Source organism: Amphiura filiformis, unplaced genomic scaffold, assembly GCF_039555335.1.
Source record: "Amphiura filiformis unplaced genomic scaffold, Afil_fr2py scaffold_26, whole genome shotgun sequence".
Lineage (NCBI taxonomy): Eukaryota > Metazoa > Echinodermata > Ophiuroidea > Amphilepidida > Amphiuridae > Amphiura > Amphiura filiformis.
The window spans coordinates 849,556-874,847 of record NW_027305490.1 but is presented as its reverse complement, the minus strand read 5'-3'; the positions used below and the strand labels follow the sequence as shown (position 1 = coordinate 874,847).

The window sequence follows — 25,292 nt, the reverse complement described above, 5'->3', positions numbered from 1 at the left end:
CATTGAGATGACAATCTTAAGATAACAGTCAAATAGGCCTACCTCCTTTGACTCTTTGTGTGAGCACAAAGTGCTAAGACAGATGAGAACATGTAGACAATAGTATAATGTATCATATTGGCCTTTCTCAATCACACTTGACTTTTCTACATTTTTGTATTTTCACATCCATCTTTGTGCTGAGCCAAAGATTTAAAAAAAAAGACCTATTGGTTCTTGTATCATTAAATAAGAACAATTAATTGTTTCACATTGTTTATAGCTTGAACGATGTTTAATTAAGTCTGCACAGATATTTGATGTAAGAACTTTGGAATGTGCCCATTTTGTACGACACAGGTCATCATAGCCACATTGTCAAAATGGTCCATTTTGTGGTGACAGTTTGCTCTCTAACAGTTTTAATGATGCACAAAATGGACCAAAAACTTCAAGCTGTTTGAGATTCATTTAAAAAGCACCTATATACCTGTTAAATAATGTTTCATCTTTGACCACATAATTTTTCTCAGATGATAATATAAGATGTGGGAAGTCTTGTTGTAGAATAGGCCCTATGTTGCAAAATGTAATACATGATGCAAGAGAATATGAGCAGAAGTGGGTGCTACCTTCATGTAAGCATCCCAAATTTTTTCTATCTCTAACCCTATAACCCTAACCCTCGGGCTAACCCTTACCCTAACCCTAATTCAAACCCTAAAACCAAACCTTAGAATTTGTGATGATCCTTACATGAAGGTAGAACCCAGAAATGTTAATTGTTTCATCTGTTAGTCAGGCCATGCAAACTGATTTCTTTATTTCTCTAGATTTAACCAAAGTAGTTGTAGACTCAACCTTCCTAGTATTCACCAATTTAGTGTAGTTCCAACTATGCTTTGTATTCATTATATTTAATCAGGAATAGTTACCTTCATTGATTTGATTCATTTTTCTTATTTTTCTTCAAAATGTAAGACCTCCTGCATGCTTCCCTGGAAGCAATTTGAGATTCTAACTTTTCAGGACATAAAAAAAACTGATTGAATTCCACCAACTAATGAATGATGAAATTGATGGAAAAGAACTTTCTTTTTCAACTTAAAGAGGAAGCCCCACCATAGCAGTTCTTCTGGGTGAACCAAACCTGCCTGGTTATCAAATTAATCAGTGACGAGGTTATGTCTGAATTTGACAGGTGTAACCTTACTCTCTAAATGTGAAAGAGTGAAAAATCACTCAAAAAAGAGTGAAATCTCACTCTTTCAAAGAGCCATCTGAGTGACAACTCTTTTAGAGTGAAGCTCACTCTCAAGAAAGAGTGAAAAAAATCACTCCGGAAAAGAGTGAATCAGAAAAGAGCATTTATTTATTTATTTATTTATTTATTCATTTAGGCCTATTTTATATACAAGAATATCACAGCAGTTCATAACAGCTACTATATGTGCTTTAAATTGTTGTGAGGCTAGGCCCCAGGTTAGGTAGGGCCCAGTCTAGGAATATTGAACTGGTCTAAAGCTTAAGCACATACACAATGTGTCGAACTTCAGTGTGTGGGATGAATGATGAAAAACTATGGATTTAGTGAAGCTAATAGTCAAACTGTTCAATGGTGAGTACACTTAGGTGTAGGACATAACACTTGGCAAATACCATGTTTACGGTCACAGTCTGGAGAAGCGTGATGCGGCGTAACCTACATAAGCTTACATATGCGTACATGTAAACCGGCACTGGGCGGTAACAAACTGCTCACATATGACTTAAGCTTACTGCTGCCGTTGTCTCCAGACCAAGTGTATACTTGCTAAGAGTTATGACCTACACATAAATGTAATCACTATTGAGTATGCTGTCTATTTCTTCATCAAATCCGCTTTCTTTTCGCCATTCATTCACACGCTGTTCGCCATTTTGTTACACAAGTTCAACAAACATCGGCCGATTTTGGCGCTTCTGATTGGCTGACAGTTCACTCCAAGAAAGAGTGAGATTTTGCGCCACTTTTGAGCGAGTGAGGCTCACTCGAAATCGCGAGTGAAATTATGTGTACTGTTTTCACTCTTTTAGAGCTAAAACCCACTCTTTTAGAGCTAACTTAAATTCACTCTGAAATTCAGAGTGGTTTTTCACTCTTTTACATTTAGAGAGTAATAACATTAATACATCAATTAGCACCAGTCAAATTCAGAGATAACCTTGTCAGTGATTGAAGAACTGCTCTGGTGGGGCTTCCTCTTTAAGAAGATTTTTACAATTGCTAAATCTATTGACAATTACTTGTTTTGATTGGTTAAAAGATTGGAAATTCAAACCATTCAACTGAAAAAGATTTGTCACTAACTGCTGACATCGGCAAAAGATTGAAAAATCAATCTTTTTGATTGAATATTCAATCAAGAAAATTTAAAGAGAGCATGTGAACTCAAATTATCATAGTTTTCCCAAGTACTCCATTCCAAGTGAAAAAGGTTTGTTCTTTTCCTTCTTCACTTCTTTCAGTGGGTGTAGTCTCATTTTTTTTTCAAATACCTGTATCCCTGGGCCTTTCTGAATCTACTAATATTGTGTTAACCTTTATAGAATATATTTATGAAGTTTTTTCAATTTTGTTTGTGTTTTGTTATAGACTGTTTGCATTAAATGCATTATTTGTATTAATATGGATTCATGAGTTGTTTGAAACCAAAGTTTCACTTAATCATGTTGCAACTCAAGTTTGAAATAATTGACAAACTTTTGTTATTAAATAATAAATGTGATTTATAATCTGTTGTTTGAATGTTAAATTTAACATGTTTAATAGACTAATCTGACGCTGTATTTTTCAGGCTATATGCTGCAGTTGTAATACCACATGCATGAACCAAACAAATAATTGTTTGGTCATATACCACTAAATCACATCCAATGATGTTTTAGTACAAGTTTCAACTTCTTGACTATAATTGGTGATACAGTTTCAGTTATCAGTTTTATATATGTGATCCATTCCAGCAAATATACGAGTACCTTTGAGCTTGGAAAGTTTTGAGAAATAGACAAACTAAGCTTCAAAAATAAAGAAAAACATAAGAATTATGTTGGCTAAATTTATTGTAACTTAAGAATCAAACCTTCATTATTGTAAGGTATGGTATCATGAAAAAATTCATTTTTGCCTTTTCTAAAATTAAGTTGTTAAAATTAAGTTGAAAAATATAAGTTGAAGGTATATTTTCCTTGGATGGGTCGCAAATGTGCACCTGGGAATCAAGCTTCTGGTCATGTTTGAAACTGCATTTTTCAGTCAGCTATAGAGCTAGAGGTGTTGTTCATACTCCATTTGCCATATAGACTGGGAAATACAGTATTATTGTTGGTGTTTGTACAATCTAATTTTGTTTATGGAAGAAACATGAAAAGGTTAATGCAGGCTTGGATAGTAAATACAAAGGTTGTCCTATTTATTATGCACATATTCAGAAAAGGCAACCTTTCAGCTTTGTGTTTTCAATCCAGGTGATCAGTAAGATATCATTAACCTTTTAGGGGTTTATTCCATTATTTCTTGCTGGTCAAGAAAGTTTAAATGGACTATAGAAAGAGAATCAATTTATCGTAAAGTTTAAATGGACTATAGAAAGAGAACCAATTTATCTTAGTGCCAAATTGACAATCTCCTTGGGTACAGTGCCATGTGGATCTTTCATCCAAAGGCTGACATCACTGAAGTATGTTTCTGGGGAAAATTGTTTGCTTGGAATGTCAACCTTATGTATAAGGCACATCTGAGGAGATTATCACCAAACTTGATAAAATATGATGTTGTTGATGATTCACCAAAATATAATATGTGATGATTAACTTTGTAAATGACAATGAGTGTTTTCATGTGGTGATAATAATAATAATATAAATAACCAGTCCGGTCCAACTGCCTGATCAGGAAATACTCATAAATACTACCGAGTAGGGCAGCATGTTGCCTGCGCAGGCAACACAGGCTTTGGTAACCCTTCCGAATTTGACAGACAAAAGACTAAATTGTTCATGGTGATTTTATAAAAGGTCGGTGGAAATTTTTCTTTGACACACATGATCTACATGTAAGTTGACAATTTTTCACCGGGGCGAAAAAAATTCCACCAGGAGGAAAATAATTTTTAAAAAAAAACAATTTTATATATTTTACCTACTTCTTTACTCTAAACCAAGAAATAACGGTATATTAAAAGATGCTCTATTTGAAATAGAGCATTACATTGTGGGATACCATGTTGCCTGTGCAGGCAACATGCGGTCCTACTCGGCAGTATTTCCTGATCAGGCAGTCGGACTGGACTGATAACTGTTGCCTATTACTAGTTTATAGGCATATAAGTAAGGAGGGGATATCCATACAAAACTAATCATTCAAGCTGTGGACATATAAAACCCATATTAAATGATTCAAAGTACATATGTATTTAGGTCTTGGATAGCGACGTTTGCACAGTATTTTTGTGGGACATAAGAGCACATCAGATATGTCAAAGATATACATTTCCCCCAAAAGACCTACAAAATCTTTTTGGGAAAAAAATGTGTATACGAAAAGTCAAAATTTTTAAATGATTGTCGGCTTTTCCTCCCAGTTACTTAAATATTAAATACATATCAGTAGATATATTAATTTTACATTTATGACTGTTAATGTGATGCGATCAAGCAAAATGAGTCGGATGTCGGGAATATTGCTTTTGAGATATATTCAATAATAGTATTCAACTTCCTTTGTATTTTATTGTTCTGAGAAACACTAAAATGGCCATATCTCTGGAATCATAAGTCTAATTAAGATGGGATTTTCAGCAAAATAAAGCTCTGAGAATGGCTCATATAATGAGATTGAAAACTGAAATTTGATTTTGATCGACATCAGACTCATTTTGCATCACCAATATGAATAATAAAACAATTTTTAATCATTTGCTATAAAATGTGTTTTATATCGCCAATTTAAAAAAATCAAAATTTCTTGATATCAGAAGGACATTCCTCATATTAAGAATGCATGCCATTTGATATGTCTGATATTCTCTCATGTCCCACAAAACGTTGCTATCCGACCCCTTAATATTGCTATACGATCTCTAATAACTTATCGCTGTAATAGGCCTCGAGATAGCTTTGCCCAATATTTGGACATATTTTTGTTTGATTGTTGTACTGTATGTAGGCCTTCTTACTCACTTCATTTAATTATTTTTGGAAAGTTAAAAAAGGATTCAGATTGATAATGCACAGAAATAAAAAAACAAATCTAGTTTTGTAGCACTATATAATATTCCAACTCAAAAATAGGTATGAAAACAATGGTGACATAGTACAATGAATTATTATTCAATCATGTGCTTAATTTACCTAATTTTAAATAACATTGTGTAAGAAGGTCAGGATGATTATGATCATGATAGACAATACAGACCACAGGTTATAGTGAATTCTTGCTATACGGTACAAGCAGGGGCGTCGCTAGATCAATATGATTCGGGGGGTGTACAGCATGTTTTGCCGACGGAAATATTTTGTGAATTGTAGACCCAAATATTTTTTAGCCAGGACGGCGCTCAAGAATCTAAAAAGTGGGAGGGGGGGGGTAACGGTCAAATGTTTTTAAATTAGTATTAAACTACTATAACATAATAGGTCTATTACGTAACAACAGCACCATTTCATAACACATTAATCTTTTACATGACTGTTGCAATTTGCCGACAATCACATAGCTTTGATTACATTTGCCGACAATCACATGATTTTGACGACAACAGTCTATTTATGCCGACAAAAACTGTGTATGGGGTTCCCCCCCCATACCCCTCTCTAGCGACAGCCCTGGGTACAAGAGGTAACTTTCATGTTAGGTTTTCACACTTGTTCACAAATCACAGTGAATTTGACTATTCCATAAATCCCCTATGGAAGACATGTCCTAAATCTCCCACACAGGGAATGTGAATTTCAAATGGGGTAACCAAATGGGCGACTCGATTGAAATCTGCACCCGTCCCTGTATGGAAGATTAAGGTTATGTCTTCCACAGGTGGTGTATAGATTTCAACATTGAATAGTCCATTAAGTAATGAACACTGAATGCTAAATAATCAGAAGTGATCTGTTCTATGTGTTTTAACAAATCTTACTTTTTAAATCAATTATGGTTGGTTGAGCTATGATAGATATGTTACAGTGATTGCTCTTTAAAGGCAAAAGTAAAGCAAAGGAGTAAAATGCTAAATTTGTCTTTACAAATCTTGAAGTCATACCTTTCTCAATTGAAGAGACTAAAGACAAATCCAAATTTTGCAGAACACAGATAATTATTTCATTCTTTTATTACCTGTTCATTTTGAAAATAGTGTGGAAGTTACTCAATTATGTACCCATAAGGAGATCATAAAGTTGTATTTGTAAGTTTATGTGCTGTTCTAGAGTATTATATTTTTCCAGATTTAAATTTGTAAGTTATGAAGCCATTTTGGCTTTTAAAGTTATATAACCCTGGTCGTTACCAGGTGAAGTCGTTAGAGGTTAAGAATTGTGATAAAGGTATTGGACAGTGTATAGCACCCCTGGATAGGAACCTGGAGGTATTGGGTAATTGGCATACCAAACAGCCTATACAAATGTTCAAGTTCATGTCTTTTTGTGACCGGAAGGTAGGCTTCAATTGGCAAAAAGAACCTTTTTATCAAAACACTAAAAAATGATCAAAATAGTGAGGCCATCTTATACCTGGTCCTGGTGCCTCTCCTGACTCAAACAGTACACAGTTTATCCTGACTAAAATGTATGCCATTTTGTATAATGTCAGCTGTCATACATTCTAATGGTTTAATAAAGCTACAAGTCCAAATTGTTAGAAGTTCATATTTTCATGAAATAACTGTTTTTGTATTTTTGCTAATTGAAATTGAAGTAATTTGTATATTTGGGCAGAATCTGATTGTATAATAATAATTGTTTTGATTATATTGATTACATGATTGCTATTCTAATAAATATTCAGAAAATAGAATTTAGAAGTGTGCTGCTACTTATTCAGTCTCCCTGATGGTACCTCTGGTTTGAATTTACTAGTATTTAAATGTGTATGTTCAGTATGTTTATATTTGTAAACATGGCAAGTGAGTGTCAAGTTTTAGAAATGCATTTACTGGAAGTGCTATAACTTCCTTATTATTCACATATGACATACAAAAGAATTTTCCTAATGGAAAAGAGTCAAGGAAAAGTTATGACACTTTTACCTAAGCAACTGGAGGTGGTGACCACCAGAAGTTGGCCCAAAACACCATAGAATACACACAAGGTTTATGGGTTAGTATAGCACTGATCTGATAATCCAGGAGGTACATGTATATTCACAGGGAGATGCTGACATGGGCTGATGGTCCCCTAGCTCCCATGACAGAACCTACAACCAGCAAACCTCCCCTGCCTCGTATGGGATGAGAGCATCCCTTTCTTGCCAAGAAAGAATTTACATCTGACCCCTTAAAGAATTACAAAAAATAGCTTTTGACGGTACTTTGATAGAAAATTCATCCCACAGTCCCCAGAATATTGGTTTGATTCTCAGCAATTTTTACATTTTTCATCTCTTGAATGGGATCTCTAATGTAGGTTGCTTTCATGATGGAAAAAGGGCAGGAAAAATAACGGGGGGAAAGTCAGAAAAATATGTTTAAAAGATGTTATGAAGCAGACTATAGTATACACAAGATTCCAGGAATTTCAACCTTGTAAAAAATTTGGAAAAATTGCAGTTTATTTAAAAACAGTAAATACCCATACACTAAAATGAAAATAATAAATAATGAGCTTACAAATTTGGCAAGAATCCATTTTGCCTCTACAAATTGATTTTACCAACTTTATTGCTATCAAATTTATAGCAATTCTCAAAATATTGATGGCATGGCCATGGAAGTAATAATCTCTTTAAGTAATAAGCTTTAACTAATCCCAAACCAAATCAAATTATGATCAGTAAAATGTTGAACTTTGTGCACTAAATGACGCCAAGTGTTCAACTCTTGAAATAAGTTACTAGTTGAGCATCGGTGCACATGTCACCAAAATTATTTTTGTTAAAACATTTTGTGAATATTTCATGATTGCCATTGAATAATTTTACTTATATTAATCATCATCATATTCAAAACTTGAAAACAAAGGAAAAATATGCAAAGACCCTTTCACCAAACTTGACTTTAAGTCATTTTAACAGAAGAAAACTGAGTGTATATCATCAAAATTCAAATATATGTGTGAAAGGGCCATTTGTGACAATTGACAGCACTTGGCGGTTCCCATAGGTTCCGTGTTTTACAGTCGTCCCGGATTCCTGACTTGGTCCTTTGCTACTTAATCCAGTTTGGCACATATCACAAAACAAAGTGTAGAGTTCTAATCCTTGGTCCTTGGCTATATTGGAATGGTACTGCATCATTTTCCCTTTTGCTTTACCACCAAGTGTAGCTTGTGGGACAATTAATACATCGCCAGGGAGATCTGTGACGGACGCTAGTTTGGTATCTTTTTCACTCAGTCGAATGGTCAGTACTGTTTTCACTGAAAAGGAGAATAAATATAATGAGCCTTTAGAATGTGAACAATGACTTTTCTTAGAAAAAAACTATTGAAATATCAACTGTAGTGCAAACACATTATTTTAAATTTATACTGCAATGAGATATATTCAATAAAGTGAGCTGATTCTTTTTTCTTTATTAGAGTGATACAACAACCATTCATATCTCAGAAATTACTGGCTCAATTTTGAAGCTGTTTTCAGCTAATGCAATGCTTACATTGTTTAAATTAAATACACAACAAAATATAATATATTGCCTGATTCTTGCTGCTCAAACGGCTAATTTTATGCTCACGTACACGTGGACAGCTTTCTGCCAACAACTCCTATGGCTTTTGTTTTATGTTTGACTCATTTTGCTTCCTATTTTCAAACTCAATTTAAAGTGTAACTTTCAGATTATACTTTTAAGATATTGCTGTTAAATGCAATAAAGTTTGCCAATTTGATATGCATTATTAGATTATGTATTTCAATTCTTTCAATTACACATGTTAAGCTGAGGTAGCATTGGCAAAATGCTAGAATTATTGAATGTATACACTTTTCTTTTAGTAGTGCTTATTGCAAAATAAACTGCAGAAGTGATTTGGAAACTTGGTCTTACACTACATAAGCCACAAATATTAAACTTACCCATTTTTTCAACTGTTGCTTTTGAAGCACCTTTTAAGAAACAAACATACACAACTATCCCCCTTTCAACCTGCAGAACAATAATGGACAGAAATCATGCACTTGTACATAATATGCTACATGCTCTTCTCTATAAAGTTACAAAATATATTTGTTTAAATTGTTGCTCTGTGTGGAGACATGTATGTGTCCTGATTGTTCAAACCAGGCTAAAAAGTATTTTTTTTATCACGCACCATGTTTATATTTTTGTTTGAATCTACAATCTTGGAAATAAGTACTTGGAACACAAATTGGTACACTTTGTCAAAATTCAGTGCTGAATTTGCAATGATCATGGAAATGATGTTGATTTTGTTTACATGTATGAACAAACATGACATGTACAACAATGATTTACCCTTCTCCTATCAATCAATGTTGGAACACTTTGGAAAACTGCTGAAGACATTTCCTAACACTGAGGGGTGTCTGTTTCCGTTCTTGACGCCAAAGCCTTCCACAACTTGTTCCAAAGACTGTAGAATGCTGACTCTGGTGCATGCTGACCGGAGCAAGGCTGAGGGGTTCTTTTCTCTCAACTTTTCTCCACTTGTTTTTGTGGGTCAACCTTGTCAGCTAAATCTTTGGGGGCCTCTTTTTACAATTTAAAACAAATAAAGGTCCACTTTTTAATCCCCCCACTCCCCCCAAAAAATCTTGGCTTCAGGCCTCATTAATCTTTATGTTTGACTTCTGTTAGTAAAAGGTTATAACAATGGAATCATATGATTAAACATTTAACAGAATCAGACAGACTTCTCTCCACCAGACCTACCTCCACATACTCTGCCTCTTCATCATCAGATGGTGGCTTTACTTGTAGCCTGGCTGATAAACACTGCTGAATAATTAGCTTTGCTAATGACCCATTGCTACCAGATGATGATCCGGATTTACTTGTGTCTTGTTCTGATGAAGCCATGATTCCTGGTGACTGAAGTAACAAGGGTTTGGTATTACTAATATTTTGTTTTGTTTTTCCATATTGGTATTACTAATATCATTTCATAAGAGTTTAATTACATCACATAGCTGCATTTTCTTTTGCACTAATTTTTAAGAGCAATTATTTTTGTATTCATGTCAGTGTGCTATTGAAAATACTGTTTTACAAGTTTCCATTTCTTTGGCATACATAAGGCCAAAAAAGGTCTGTTTTCCCTTTCAGCTCAAAATTGATTTGGGTGTGGTAGGTCGATTATGTTTCGATGATTCAAAGAGTGCTAAAATCCCACTGGAAACAATGAATTTGTGAAAATTGTTCCAACTTTTGTTCTGATACCTTATAGCAGAGCTTGGTGGAATTTACGTTGCAGAATAAAGCATATTAAAAATTCACTCGGCAGCATTTAACATTTTACAATACATCCCGGTAGGAAATTCCCTGGTATACATCCAGCTGCCATTTTTCTGTGTATAGCGGTGGATCAGCATTTGTTATACAGCATTCATTGACATCTATAGATGAATAAATTGGGTCTACACCTCTAAGATCTAAATTTCACCAATGTTTAGTGCTGAGAATACATACATACATACATACATACATACATACACAATTCTTTTATAAAGCGCCGTTACATCTAGACCACAGCGCATAAACAAATTCAAAGCATAAACACAATATAACAAAACAATGTGAGCAATAAATCAGTTAACTTTTTGGGAAGAGATATGACTTCATTAATTTCTTGAAGACTGGTAATGAGTTTGCAGTATGAATGGTGATGGGTAAATTGTTCCACAGTCCAGGAACAGCCAAAGAAAAGGCTTTATTTGCCGCAGAACTGCATCAAATGTTTAAAAAGCTACATTTCCACTTGGGGGGAGCGAGTGTGATTTTTAAATTTTTTTGGTCAGTCCGGAAAGGGCAATAAAACCCTTTTTTAGGCCTAATGATATATTTTTATGGACTGTGTATGACAGCCATGTTTTCATGTTGTACATACACTGTACTTGGGGAATACACATTCATGACACTCCATGCATAAACTCTCTTGAGTTCTGAGCAATTATGAATATGATGTAATACGAGGGGGTATCAAAAGGTTTTTGAAATTGCCCAGAAGTGAAGGAGCTATATGGAATTTTGTCTGTATAATCACTGGTCCTTATGTACATTTAAGGTGTAAACATTGTCTCATAAGTATGTTTACTTTCTGTCTATGGTGATGATTGCCAGTCATATGAAACTGTTGCTTTTTGGAAAAGGAATTTCTAAACTGGCCATCTTGTCTATAAATGATGATGGACTTCCCCTTCTGGCTCATCTGTGAGGGACATGTAGCCAGTTTGGTAATACCTTTTTTAAAAAGCAACACTGTCATATGATGGGCAATTATCACTGTAGAGAGCCTTCATTTCATCATTGTTTTCTGGGCACTGTAACCCTTCATGTGCATGCAGCGACTTAATATCGCTGCATGCCTCGATTTTCACAATCTTGCAGGTTACTGACATGCGGGTCACCATTAGAGTTTTGAAATAAAACCTTCCTTTTTACATCTAGCGCCACCTATAAAGAAAGTAAACATACCACTGAAGCTATTTTTTGTTACAAGTATTCTTTCGTGCCACGAATACTAATGCTCTGCCACAGTCAATATCATCCATTGAGGACAAGAAAGCCTGCAAAGCAGCGCTGTACAACACCACCTATCAGTAACCAAGACATTCCAAGAAAGATACACATGTGCACAGTATCCTGTCCAGTTGACTTGCCTAACAGTGGGTGTTGGACAGTACCCAGACAAGACAAGACAAGACAAATGTGAATGTTGTGTCCCCGACGCTGCGGTTTGAAACAGGCAAATATCAAGGAGCCAAAGCGACCAATTTGGTAGGTTCACAATCTTTGACCGTAATTAAAAACACAAATCAACTACAACATATTCACCACATTTTTTTATTCGCTAACCTGAAAATAACATCTAACGGTTAATTCTCTATTATAAAAATTAATGATAATAATTAGTCATAGGTTAGGCCCCTAACAGTCAATTTTGAGTTTCCCGTCACATCATTTCTGAAAACAAGTGAGGTAACTTTTTCATTATTCATTATTCATTATTTGTCTGCCTTTCATTATATGACCAACACTCATGTAAAATGTGTTGTTATTTGCTGCTCACTCACTTGAAGATGGATGTTTAGCCCAAATGAGATTCAAAAGTATATTACAAAGAGTCTGCAAGGTTGACAGCAAAATGTATGTTTTGATTTTGATTTTTCCACAAAAAATAAAGGGATATTCATAATTTTTTTTGCAAATATAACCAGTTTTCATTGGTATTTTTTGGAAAATCACAATAATGAATTCAAGTGAGGGTCAGAAAATGAAGTGAGGGCGGGTGACGGGAAACTCAAAATCGACTTTCCTTGGCCTTTAGCTAATAGATAAATGCCTATCAATTATCATTGAGGAATGAGGACTGCGTTCCCCAGTCTAGCTTTGTCCGAGAATAATAGGAACAGCAGTATAGTTTACAGCAAGGTCCTTCAACACTCCAGCAGTCTGCAGTGCCAGTGGCGCTGTTTTCAGCATAAACATGGAAGTGGTGTTCTAATTTACTTATTGAGTCCCATCATTATCAATGGACTCAATTAGTAAAGACGGCTGGAGTGTTGAAGGACCTTGCTGTAAACTATACTGCTGTTCCTATTATTCTCGGACAAAGCTAGACTGGGGAACGCAGTCCTCATTCCTAATCTAATTTAACCGTGACTTTGCACATTTAACCGCGACTTTGCACATGACACCCCCCCCCCAACGTATGCGACAACCAGAGATGGTGATTGTATGTGACGCAACAGATACAGACCTTGTTGAATACTGTAAGGCATTAAACTTAAATATGCACCTTTGGCTAAGCTTACCGGTACTGAAGTTTACATTGCTGAGAGAGTTCTTGATCATGCAGGTAAATAATTTCTATTACATGTTTTCTGAATTTCAGATTCCTATATACCTGCTAGCTGTCTAAATCAATTGTATATTTACATATTTTTCGTAGAAATGCATCAAGTCAATCCTACTCAACATGCCAAGTCGTTGTTTACTTCTTGCATCAGCTTTCACAGCTCGTCATCAGTCGTCCTACAGGCTACTAATAGCGATTCCCGTAGGTTTCATAAATCAAATAATGTTGTGACATAACCACGGAAACCAGCAACGCTAATTGATTGGTCTTTAAAAATGGCTGCGCCCAGTGGAAAGCATGATTGGAGCAGAAGACAAGATGATGATGATGATGACGATGAAGTTGATCCAGTTGATGAAATGATTAAAAGAACAGGGTGCATAGAAAAACATTATGCTGTGCAGGTAAAGTTTAATGTAGTAATTAATTGCAGTAATAGGTTTATACTAGCATGCATTTAAGCTTTTGCCATAAATCATAATTTAAATTAAAAAGGGGGATGTCATTTTCTTCGGAAGGGGGGTCATGAATATTTTGGTACGGAGTGAATTTTTTTATGACCCCCACCGCGGGCTAATTTTTTATGACCTTCCCTATCTTGGGTCGAAATTTTTTATGACCCTCCCCCCTGTTGCCGCGCCTAACACGGACTCGAGACAAATTTTTTATCACCGAACTAAGGAGCGGAGGGCGCCAAAACTTTAGAATGAAGAAAGTGTGCGGATTTATGCGTATAACATCCCAAGCCTTTGGCTATGTATGGACCAAAGATTTTTTGCACATAATTTTAGGCCTATGTCAAAATGTATATTTTGAACAATTGTACAGCTACCCCCGGTATCGTTTTCTACCCTTGAAAGTTTCTTCTTATCAAAGTGTCTGCAAAAAACTGATCATCGCTAGCATCTTTCTAGAAGAAAAATGAGAATATTCACGCCGGGACAGGCCGAAAACCTTACCTCGTTCGTGAAATCCACCCGAATTCGTTGTTGTAGTGTCAGTGATTGTCTCCGTATATTGTCCTTGCAGCTGCAAGATGAGTTGTCAAGCTGAATTTATACTCGATCACTGAATCACCACGAGGAAATCACCTCCACGTGGTTGTTAATAATCGAGCACGCTGACTGGCTTAGCAATTGTCAAAATAGTTTTTTAAACCAATCAGGTTAGACGTACTTTGCTTTTCGTGGTCAGATCTACATTACACAAAAAGGCCGTCACGTTCATTGATTGGCTTATGATCCCAATAAATGGTTAATACAATCAATCACAAAACCCTTCGGAAATTGTGCACCGCGGTACCCATGTGGCTTTGCCTTTCTGCAAAAGCGAGCGAGTGGTATAAAGTTAGTTTCACACTTGTGATTTATATGAAGCGAATCTGACATTTCTTTGTAAAATTTGCGATTCTCAGCAACAGGATTCCATGAAATTGACAATATATGTAAGTTATTCTGCAGGATCGGTAATAATAAATATATATGTTTTATTTTGTGAGTAGTGCAAGTTGAAGTTAGTGAGTTTGTGGTTTTGTAAGTTATGTACAAGAGTGTTCTCGGGAAGCTAAAAGTGACGGGCCGTCCTCGAAGAATGTCTACTGTATTTCGCACATGAAGTGTGATGTGTCCAGACTGGATATATGTACGGATCAGGTTACAATTTTGATCGTAAGTGTAAAGAAGGCACGCAGAACTCACGAAAATTATAACTAAAGATTGTGCGCAATTCTGATTGTCAAGTTAAAGAATACGCACCATCCCTTATAATTATAAAACCCCCCTATTTTGGGTGTTAGAAAATGAGAAACATCCCACCATCGCGTTATCATATGGGTGTGTAATATTGTGCAATGGTGGGAATTGATTGTGGAAATTTCCCAATTAGCAAGTACTGCAGCGCCTGAGTGAAACATGTGGGCAGTGTGCCGTGTCATGTTGGCTCCAATCTCATAGCATGCTGTGCGGATAAACTTACTAGGAACCATCACGATCTTCCACTACATCTCGCATGACTACTTATTGTCCAATTTAGTAACAAGTAATGTTCTGTTAAAAAATGTCGGTATAAACATTCCGACACTGTCTCTGACTGGCGAAACTAAGTTGGAGATAACTAGATAACTAGTCTTTTTTTTGCTTTATTATTTTTTCCTTGCGCCGAGCGCAGGGAAGATAAGGCCCAATACATATGGTGTGCGTAAAGAGCCTCACTTCCCACTCACTATTCAAAATGTGACAATGTACACCAATTATAGCTCCCGAAATGATCTACATTTTAGACAACTGCAACTCTTAAACATATATAGTGATACCGGTAGTTAAAAATGCAATCCCCAACCCTTTGATTACCTTTTGTAAGAATTTATAGAAATCTCGATGTCGGAAAATTCCTGGTACAAACATAGAAATTGCAGCATTGTTTCCGTCCCATTAATGAATACTGCTTATGCATTGTGTGCACAATAATGTTGGAATGATAGTAGGAGAGGAGACATTGGCTAAAACCGTACACTGAACTCTGAATTCATGGGGACTTTTTTCGTACTTGCTTGTGGAACCAGACATACACTGAGTGTACACAAGCATCAAAACAGAAGTGTTACCGTCAGAATTCCCTTTTTTATAGACTACTTGTTTGTCACAGCATCTGCACTGCCGCTATGGTTTCTGGGAGAAAGCAAAATGGCTGCGCCCATGGTAACGGAGATGCAGTGATGATACGGTTTTCTACCGTCAAATATCGATTTGTACTCATCTAGAACATAACTTAGATCATCAATAATCACAGAAAGAAGACCAAGATGTTGTAAGGAAAGGTTACAATAAATGTACAACTTTATTGAATGTCAAAATAAGACTTTACAGAAGCATTCTATTGTTCGTGTTTATGATGTGTACATGACGCGTTATGGAAAAGCGTTCAACTAGGCATCTCCAGTAGGAATAGTATTGCACAATAGGTGTGTAACCTACATTCTAGTAGAAAACCTCATCCTACCGAAGGAATTGAAACTCAAAGAACAATGCAATGTTTCTGTAAAAGCCGATAAAGACTAGACTGAGTGAAGTACTAACAAATAGGCTGTTTACTTCAACATCAGGCCTATGGTGGAACTATAAATAGGCCTATGGAAATCCCGTAGTAATCCGTGAGATAAGCGGACGCCCAAGACGTTAATGAACAGTGGAAAGAGTGCATGCATATGAATTACAATGTCACTACAGTCAGTTGGTGACTAAAGCTTACGCATGCCGTAGTTTATGCAGAGCTGAGTTGTGGAACCCTGCTGTTACAATAACGTCAGAAACATGCCACCCTCCATCCATCGATCATGTGAAAAATAATTTGTGAAACGTCACAGACTAGACAGTGTTAGAAACTATTGGCTCTACATAGTTAAAACTCAACTCGTAAAGCAAAGAACAGCACCAATAGAAGTACGAAGTTCAAGGTGTACAACAGAAATCAGAATCCGTTGTCACTGTGATGCAATAAATCACATGAATATAAGCTTGTGAGAAAATTATGACTGCTACGTCTGATGTCATGAGGGGACAGAATAAAATAACATTTGCTGCCAAAGAAAGAGTCCATACCGTGCTGTAGCAAACAGTGCCACTGCAACAGTGCCAAATGTGTATTGACTTTAAAATAATTGAAGTAGATTCAAAACAAGACAAGAATCATGAGTGGATATAAATACAGTGCAGCCTCAGTAAGCAGGTCACCCAGTGGGTTCACGTCCGTCAGCAGGCGTTCAAATGCCATTGCAAAAAAGGCTGAATTGCTATGCCGAGCTAAGGCATTGAGAAGAAAAATAGAGCTCGGCGGCGAGAGCTTGAGATTCAGCATGAAAAGGAATTGCTTGCGATAGACACTGAAATGGAAGTCGCCAGGGCTAAAATGGAAGTGTTAGACATGCATGAAGATCATGATGGCAGGCGTATGTCCCAAGTACAGTCTGTAGACAGTCTTGTGGAACCTGTAGACAAGGCTGCGTCAATAAAGAAGTGGCTTGAAGTTGATAATATCCATCCTGAAGATGGGCCTAATGACAATGACAGCAGTTTATACAAGTATCAAACGCCACTACAGCGAGAACAGTTACAGAACAGTCAAGTCACACATTATAGTCAGCAAGGCCAGTCAGCCAGCGGTAATCCACATGCCTATGGTCAGCGACAAGCGAGACCAGTTACAGAACAGTCAAGTGACACATGAATATAGTCAGCAAGGCCAGACAGCCAGCGGTAATCCACATGACTATGGTCAGCGACAGCGAGACCAGTTACAGAACAGACAAGATGATCATGCCAGTCAGCTGAGCGAACTGACTCAGTTACTAATTCAACAACAAATAAGAGCTTCACTCATATGTGAAGAGTGGTATTCCAGTTACCCTAGAGGACATGCCCACACAAGAGGATCTAGAAAAATGGCCACACTTGAGAGACATCCAACTCCCAGAGTTTCCTAACACAAGAAATGCTATTCCAAGGGTGACGGTCATCATTGGTATGGATATACCAGGTGCCACCGTACCTTTACAGACAGCAGTAGGAGGCCCTGGGGATCCGTGGAATCCTGACCCCATTAGGGTGGACAGTGCATGGGATTGTAAAGTGCCAAGGCAAAGAAGAGGTTATGGCAAACTTTTGCAAGGTAGAAAGAGAAAGTGAAACGAGTGGAGAAAATCTGGAACAACTGTTCCGTGCTTATGTTGAAAGGGACTTTACAGAGAAACTTGGAGATGACAGGAAGCTGTCGGTACAAGACAGGAGATTCATGAAGATCATGGAAGAGACACAGTTGGAAGATGGCCATTACTATGCACCATTACCCTTTAAGGAGGATGATCCACAGTTTCCCAACAACAAGACACAAGCAGTCATGTTCACAAAGCAGTTGAAGAAACGCCTGGATAGAAGTGAACGACTGCAACAGCAGTATACAGAATTCATGAACAAACTAGAGAATAAGAACTATTCTGAACCTGTTCCAAAGGAAGATTTGAACCGTAGAGATGGAAAAGTGTGGTACCTTCCACACCACGCTGTTCAACATCCACACAAGCCAAAAGTGAGAGTAGTTTTTAACTGTCCAGTGTCCTTTGGAGGTACATCGCTGAATGAACAATTACTTCAGGGACCTGATATGACGAACAGCCTGTATGGAGTTCTGCTTCGTTGGAGAGAAGAAAGAATAGCCATGATGGCGGATGTGGAACAAATGTGTTACCAAGTACAAGTACCACAAGATGACAGTGATCTGCTACGCTATCTATGGTGGCCTAATGGAGACACAGCGCAAGACCTTAAAACCTACAGAATGAGGGTACACGTCTTGAGCTACATCCTCACCCAGTGTTGCCAGCTACGCTAAAGAAAGCAGCCAATGATAACGAACAAGACCATGGTAAAAGAGTAGTAGAAGCAGTCAACACCGACTTTTATGTTGACGACTTCCTAAAGTCGGTTCCCACTGAAGAAGAAGGAATAGAAATAGCTAGCAACATCACAGCCTTGTTGAAGAATGCAGGATTCAACCTGACGAAGTGGCTTATTAATAGCCGAAAGCTACTCGAAGCGATCCCAGTGAAAGAAAGAGCCAAGGAAGTGAAGGAGCTAGATCTCAGCCATGACGCCTTCCAACAGAAAGAACTTTAGGAGTTCTTTGGCACGTGGAGGAAGATAAGATAGGGGTAGGAGTAAAGGGCGTCGACCTAAGACCAACCAGAAGGAATGTTCTCTCTGTGTTGAGTCGGGTATATGACCCGATAGGAATCACGCTCACCATACGTCCTGAAGGCGAAACAGATTCTCCAAGCATCTACCAAAGACAAGATTGGATGGGACCAAGACATAAGCAAACAGCAAGAGAAGCAGTGGAATACTTGGCTAGAAGACCTTCCTAAGATAGAGAAGATCAAGATCGAAAGGTGTTACAAGCCTAAGGATTTTGGGAGCGTGATTGATACTCAACTTCATCACTTCGCTGATGCAAGCCAAGAAGGCTACGGGACTGTGTCATACTTAAGATATGTGAATGAAAATCAGCAAATACATTGCGCATTTGTTACCGCCAAGTCACGTGTGACACCCCTCAAGACACACACGATCCCGAAGTTGGAGCTTACGGCAGCAACATTAGCTGTAAAACAAGAAACCGCCCTAAGAAGAGAGCTTAACATTGAGATCAGTAACTCTACATTCTGGTCAGACAGCCAGACTGTCTTGAAGTACATCAACAATGAGAAATCCAGATACCCAGTATTTGTAGCCAACAGAATTGCCATAATTAGAGAAAGCACAGATCCCCAGCAGTGGCGGTATTGCCCCACAAAGCTAAATCCTGCAGATCATGCTTCACGCGCGGACTGAATGCTGGAGACCTTACCGGTAAGACAGAATGGTTGAATGGACCAGCCTTCCTCTGGGAATCTGAACAACATTGGCCTGAAGTCAATCAAGATTTGACAGAGACAGAAGATAGGAAAAATGAGAAAACAGAAGCAGGTACAACAGTATGCGGAATCCAAGCAAGTGAAGTGAGAGAAGCTGCAGACAACTTGATACAGTATTACAGTGACTGGGTAAAGTTGAAGAGAGCAGTGGCTTGGTGGACCAAATTCAAGGAGTACCTGCAAAAGAAGCTTAAAGGAGCAGACAAAGAGACCCTAAAGAGAGAATGTGGAAAGATTACCACTGAAGATATGTACAAGGCAGAAACTGCCATTCTGAAATACGATACAAAGACAGACATTTCCAGAATACAGGACCCTACAAGCTGGCACCAGCCATGTGAAGAAAGGATCTTCCATAGCGAATTTAGATCCAGTTATGACGAAAGACAGCTTGTTGCAGTAGGTGGAAGACTGCGACATGCCACAATAACAGAAGCTGCAAAGCATCCGATCATATTACCCAAAAATAGTCATATCTCAACACTGATAATCCAGTATGTTCATCGAAGCAACAAGCATCAGGGAAGAGAGCACGTATTGGCTGAATTAAGACAGAAGTATTGGATTATCAAAGCAGGAGTTGTGGTAAAGAATCTGGTCAAGAAATGTGTGGTGTGCAGAAAGGTGCAAGCAGCTGTGAGCAGTCAAAAGATGGCAGACTTGCCAGCCAACCGCCTACAGGCTGATGAACCACCATTTACCAACACCGGTGTTGACTACTTCGGTCCATTCCTGATTAAACAAGGCAGGACAACAAGAAAGCGCTACGGGGTAATATTCACATGCCTTGCCAGTCGCAAGAGTACATCTGGAAGTAGCGACCAACTTGGACACAAGTTCATGTATAAACACACTGAGGCGCTTCATGAGTAGAAGAGGACCAGTGAAACAAATACACTCAGATAACGGCACTAACTTGGTTGGTGCATCAAGAGAGTTAGAGCAAGCACTTCATGAGTTAGACCAGGAGGTAATAGAGAGATTCTCTACAAACCAAGGAATCACTTGGAACTTTAACCCTCCAGCTGCCTCACATCATGGAGGTGTATGGGAGAGGCATATTAGAACAGTGAGAAAAATACTGAATGCCATCTTAACAGAGCAATACTTGAAGACCTGTCGAGGAGAGGAGGAGCTGCACACATTCATGTGCGAAGTTGAACACATAATGAACAGCAGACCTCTGACCAGAGTGTCAAGTGATCCAGGGATCTGAATGTCATCGCACCGAATGACTTACTTCTGTTGAAAAGCAATGTAACACTCCCTCCAGGCAGCTTCGATGAAAGAGAAGTCTACGCCAGAAAGCGATGGAGACAGATCCAATACTTGACAGAAGTATTTTGGAAGAGATGGACCCGTGAGTATTTGCCAATGCTCCAGAAGCGGCAGAAATGGTTACAACCAACAAGGAATCTACAAGTAGGCGATGTAGTATTAGTCGTAGACAACAATGCCCCAAGAAACGCATGGTTAATGGGCAGAGTCCAGCAGGTCCATATTGGAAACCAAGGTCTTGTCAGAAGTGCATCTATAAAGACCAAGTCTTCAGTACTGAACAGACCTGTGACCAAGTTATGTTTACTCTTGGAACAAGAATCTTAGGGTAACTAAATCAAATCCTGAATACATTTTCACAACATTGATGAGTATGAGTGAAGTGACAAGCAGTGAACACTAAAATGACTGAATACAAGCCATACAGAAAGAGAGAACTAGCCTGAAGCCTATGCCATTAGCTAAGTCAACAAAGTGAAAAAAGGATATTTTCACTAAAGAAAGCCAGAGACAACAAAATTCCTGAATGAAGCAAGAAGGAATTTGCAGTTTACAACTAGATAATGAAATATCAAGAATAAGAACCTTTACAATTGAAATGTGGAGGCTGAAAGAATGGACAATTATATATTGCAGTGAAACTATTATTGCACCAAGAAACTGTAGTAGCAGGGGACTATAGAGAACACCAAACATTGAAAGTTTAACTTCATGTGTACTGTGTAGCTGTCAGTGAACCATATCAGAAAGAACCACTAGAACTTCTACGTGACGTGTAATGGGTGCGCACGAAACCTACATGTCCGGACATGTAGCAGTTCGTGAAAGGGACAGTGAGGCGAGCCCTTCCCATTTCAAGCAGCAAGCGCCGCATAGTCTTGGGGGCGGTGTTGTAAGGTGCGGCACGGGTACCCTCGGCTCGGGCTCGGGCCCTTGAGCAACCTCCCTGCCTGGGTTACTGGTGAAGAAAGAAGAAACTAGGACAGTAGAAAGGACCATAGTCGTTCACATACTCTACCAGTTCAACTAGACTGAACAGTAAATGGCACAGCTACACAGGTAGTATGTACACAAATTAGTATGAGAGTCCCACCTGCATACATCCACCATGTCAACATGACTTCTAGAGCTGTAAGACAATAGCGGCACCATGGCAACCTACAATTGGCAACTCAGCATTTTACCCAAGTGCACTTCAACTTGTCAACAAGCTCATTCCCACCATGCAATGAAGAATATTGTATCAACAGAGCAAGACAATCATCTGAACTTCATCAGTGCCAAGTTACACATCAAAGAGGTTTCATTACATGCCCATGATAAATTCACATGGCCATCGAGTGAGTGGAGCTTTATGTGGGAATAATTATGTGACAAGTTGGACAATGATCATAATGTGGGAGCTACATCTTCTTCAAGTAATAGTATTGATCTCACCGGCATGTCAGATGTATAGAGCTGAGCCACCATTGCAGAAGATTTCAGATGACACTAACAATTATTTTTATTTTCTCTTTCAGCAACAAAATACTTAAAGTGCATACACCTCTTAGTCTCACGGTAGATTGTAGCGTGTATGCAACCCCTTTTTCTTTTTTGCTGTTGGAACAAATATGTAAATAGAACATTCAAGGACTAGAAAATGACTAGCCTCAAATGGACAAACTTCCATCATTTTAGATGGTAATTTAGATTTGTGATCAGAACTGGGCCTATGATAAAGTTTGGTAACCAGTAAGCACTTGTGCTCAGCAATATTATTGTGCTAAAATTCCTTGCTTTTAGATATTCAAAGGTTTTCAGTGAAGCATGCAACATTGTGTATGGCATCATATTGGATAAATCTCATATGTTTGCTTTGTCTAGTCAATGTAGCTCTTAAGCTATTTCCTCTCATTCATTTTCAAGCAAACTTTTTGAGTTCCAAGTGAAGTCATGCAGACATGTTTCTAGTTTCATGTGTTATTATATTCAACATGCCTGCAAGGACCATACATGTGATTTCTTCAAGAGCTGTTTTAAGACTGAACTGCAACAATTGATGCAAGTGAACTGTCAGACATTTAACTTTATGATCTACATGGAGATCCATTATGTTTTGCAAATGAGCATCATTAGCACAGGTGTGCATAAATAATCTTTTCAGTTAAGAATGTTAAGTTGTTTGTGAATCAACAAAGTTAATTTGCAAATGGTTAGTTAGGAGATTTGGTATCAGGAAATTACTGTTCCCTCCTCCAATTCCTTGCAAAAACATGCAAGAGTTTCAAATTTATTTGATCTGTTTATCACAGGTTAATGTTTTCAAATCTTGGAATATTCATGATCCAAATTTAGTTCTGCTTTTTGAAAAGTTTCCAGATTTAGCTAAACATGTTTGTTGACTAATTGTTTACGTGTTCAAAACATTTCAAGTTTTAAATGTTATCGTTCAAATGTTAGACATTCTGATTTAAAGTGATTTTGTCAATGTAAATATTTGGCCTTTTGGTAATTGTATGTCTGTGAACATACCAATTAGAGGGGCGGGATGTTACCGTCAGAATTCCCTTTTTTATAGACTACTTGTTTGTCACAGCATCTGCACTGCCGCTATGGTTTCTGGGAGAAAGCAAAATGGCTGCGCCCATGGTAACGGAGATGCAGTGATGATACGGTTTTCTACCGTCAAATATCGTATTTGTACTCATCTAGAACATAACTTAGATCATCAATAATCACAGAAAGAAGACCAAGATGTTGTAAGGAAAGGTTACAATAAATGTACAACTTTATTGAATGTCAAAATAAGACTTTACAGAAGCATTCTATTGTTCGTGTTTATGATGTGTACATGACGCGTTATGGAAAACGTTCAACTAGGCATCTCCAGTAGGAATAGTATTGCACAATAGGTGTGTAACCTACAAGAAGTGATAAATAATCACACATTATCATTTTAAATCACAAATTATCAAACATTATATGTTACCATAAACATATATCTAAAATGTAAATGGGTAATTGTTTTAACTTCCATTCAAAATGTACCAAACTTATTACTGGTATTCCTATTTTCTGTATTTCTTATCATTTTCAGGACTGTATGGCAGAGCATCGTGACTGGAGGAAATGTCAACCTCAAGTGATGGAATTCAGAAAATGTATAGCAAAGTCCTCGGCAGATTTCCACCAAAGAGCTAAAGATGGACAACTAGATGACAAGAAACCTGCCACACAATGATGATAACTATAGGATAGATTATTTATAGACAGATATTTTCGTATGGAAATAATACCAGATTGACATTGGTGCACACCCAACAGACTAAAAAAGTGAATCATCAAATAACAAATAAGCTGGAAATTATGTCAAAGTACGGGGAACTAATTTTTATGGGCAATTCGCACTGTATAATAAGCAACTGTTTGTTTATACAACCAGTGAAAAAAACTACTCTGGAACACCTTGCATCATGTGTCTTATTCTGCACATTAGTGCTTGAAGTTTTATATTTATGTAAAGCAATAATATTAATTGTCATTCCGAAAGTCACATAATGCCAATACTTCATCTGTGTGTAATTTACCAAAGTAAAATAAGAACAGTTCACTCAATGTGCAAAAAAAAGTTTAGCATTGACTGACGAACTTTAAGTCTGAAAATGCATCAAGTGAAATATGGAGTTTGTATAAATAATCTGACAATTTGCTTGGACACTAAGCTAACCTGAGACTAGTATACTAGTCTCAGAGCTAACTGAGTAATATGTGGCCATGCAATTACAAAGCAGATGGTATGCTCAGAAGGGCTTGGTTTTGTATGTGAAGGATATCTCTCCTCTCTGAGGGCTATGTGATTTTATGTAGTGCGTGAAATGCAGCAATAATTAAGGTAGTAGTTTCTAGCTATACACTCATCCACCCTTCATTTTGGGTATACAGATTGCTTATTGGATTAGCAAATTTAGTGTCACACACTTCTACAAACTATTTGCAAACAGCCAATTAAGTCCCCATGTTTTGTATGCTGTGAATTTGCGCATATTCATGAGGGCTGATCGTTCATGTCTAACAGAGTTGTGTGCCTTCGTGATATGCATAAAGCGTTGCTTGTCTTCGTGTTTACGCGCAAGACAAAGAAATATGTGTTACGTGGTTAGTGTCTATGACAGGTTCTAAATTATAACTGTTGAAAGAAGTTGGTCACATTCCATAGCAACACACATTTCATCAGTGGCGTGCGCAAAGGTGGAGCTGAGAGCAGGTGGGGGAAAATGGGGAATTGGTAGGGATTGGCTATTACGGCAAGTGAATCAAGCCGAAAATTTTACAACAGTCAGGGGAATCGAGACCCGTCCTCCCA

At 37.6% G+C, this 25,292-nt stretch overlaps 3 protein-coding genes across 4 annotated transcripts; 2 read left to right on the top strand and 1 right to left on the bottom strand.

The window, feature by feature from the left end:
• Positions 1-7,971: 7,971 nt before the first annotated feature.
• On the bottom strand, positions 7,972-13,399 carry LOC140143739 (D-aminoacyl-tRNA deacylase 2-like). 2 transcript variants are annotated; one of them, XM_072165550.1, is made up of 4 exons: positions 13,287-13,399; positions 10,062-10,220; positions 9,245-9,314; positions 7,972-8,586 (listed from the first exon to the last, which is right to left on the bottom strand). In XM_072165550.1, exons 1-4 carry the CDS (start codon positions 13,326-13,328, stop codon positions 8,264-8,266), a joined length of 594 nt encoding a protein of 197 aa, XP_072021651.1. In that variant the 5' UTR covers positions 13,329-13,399; the 3' UTR covers positions 7,972-8,263. The 2 variants fall into 2 exon arrangements, with proteins under 2 accessions (XP_072021651.1, XP_072021652.1); XM_072165551.1 differs by having other exon boundaries at positions 13,255-13,352.
• LOC140143740 (uncharacterized) lies at positions 13,373-24,650 on the top strand. Its single transcript, XM_072165552.1, has 2 exons — positions 13,373-13,610; positions 24,027-24,650. The coding sequence occupies exons 1-2, from the start codon at positions 13,482-13,484 to the stop codon at positions 24,168-24,170; spliced, it is 273 nt and encodes a 90-aa protein (XP_072021653.1). The 5' UTR covers positions 13,373-13,481; the 3' UTR covers positions 24,171-24,650.
• On the top strand, positions 17,851-21,709 carry LOC140143750 (uncharacterized). The gene is given in 5 exon segments (XM_072165565.1): positions 17,851-18,540; positions 18,987-19,475; positions 19,508-20,414; positions 20,464-20,874; positions 20,877-21,709. Coding segments are annotated over 5 exon segments (2,895 nt in total). The 3' UTR covers positions 21,275-21,709.
• Positions 24,651-25,292: the final 642 nt, after the last annotated feature.

What these genes read in the sequence shown, in the direction of transcription:
- LOC140143740 (XM_072165552.1), top strand. Translation starts at nt 13,482, where the DNA reads ATGGCTGCGCCCAGTGGAAAGCATGATTGGAGCAGAAGACAAGATGAT. An exon ending in AAAAACATTATGCTGTGCAG is followed by an intron (nt 13,611 to 24,026) that starts GTAAAGTTTAAT and finishes TATCATTTTCAG; the next exon opens with GACTGTATGGCAGAGCATCG.
- LOC140143739 (XM_072165550.1), bottom strand. Translation starts at nt 13,328, where the DNA reads ATGTTGAGTAGGATTGACTTGATGCATTTCTACGAAAAATAT. An exon ending in TGCATTTCTACGAAAAATAT is followed by an intron (nt 10,221 to 13,286) that starts GTAAATATACAA and finishes TTGTTACTTCAG; the next exon opens with TCACCAGGAATCATGGCTTC. An exon ending in AAGAGGCAGAGTATGTGGAG is followed by an intron (nt 9,315 to 10,061) that starts GTAGGTCTGGTG and finishes ATTGTTCTGCAG; the next exon opens with GTTGAAAGGGGGATAGTTGT.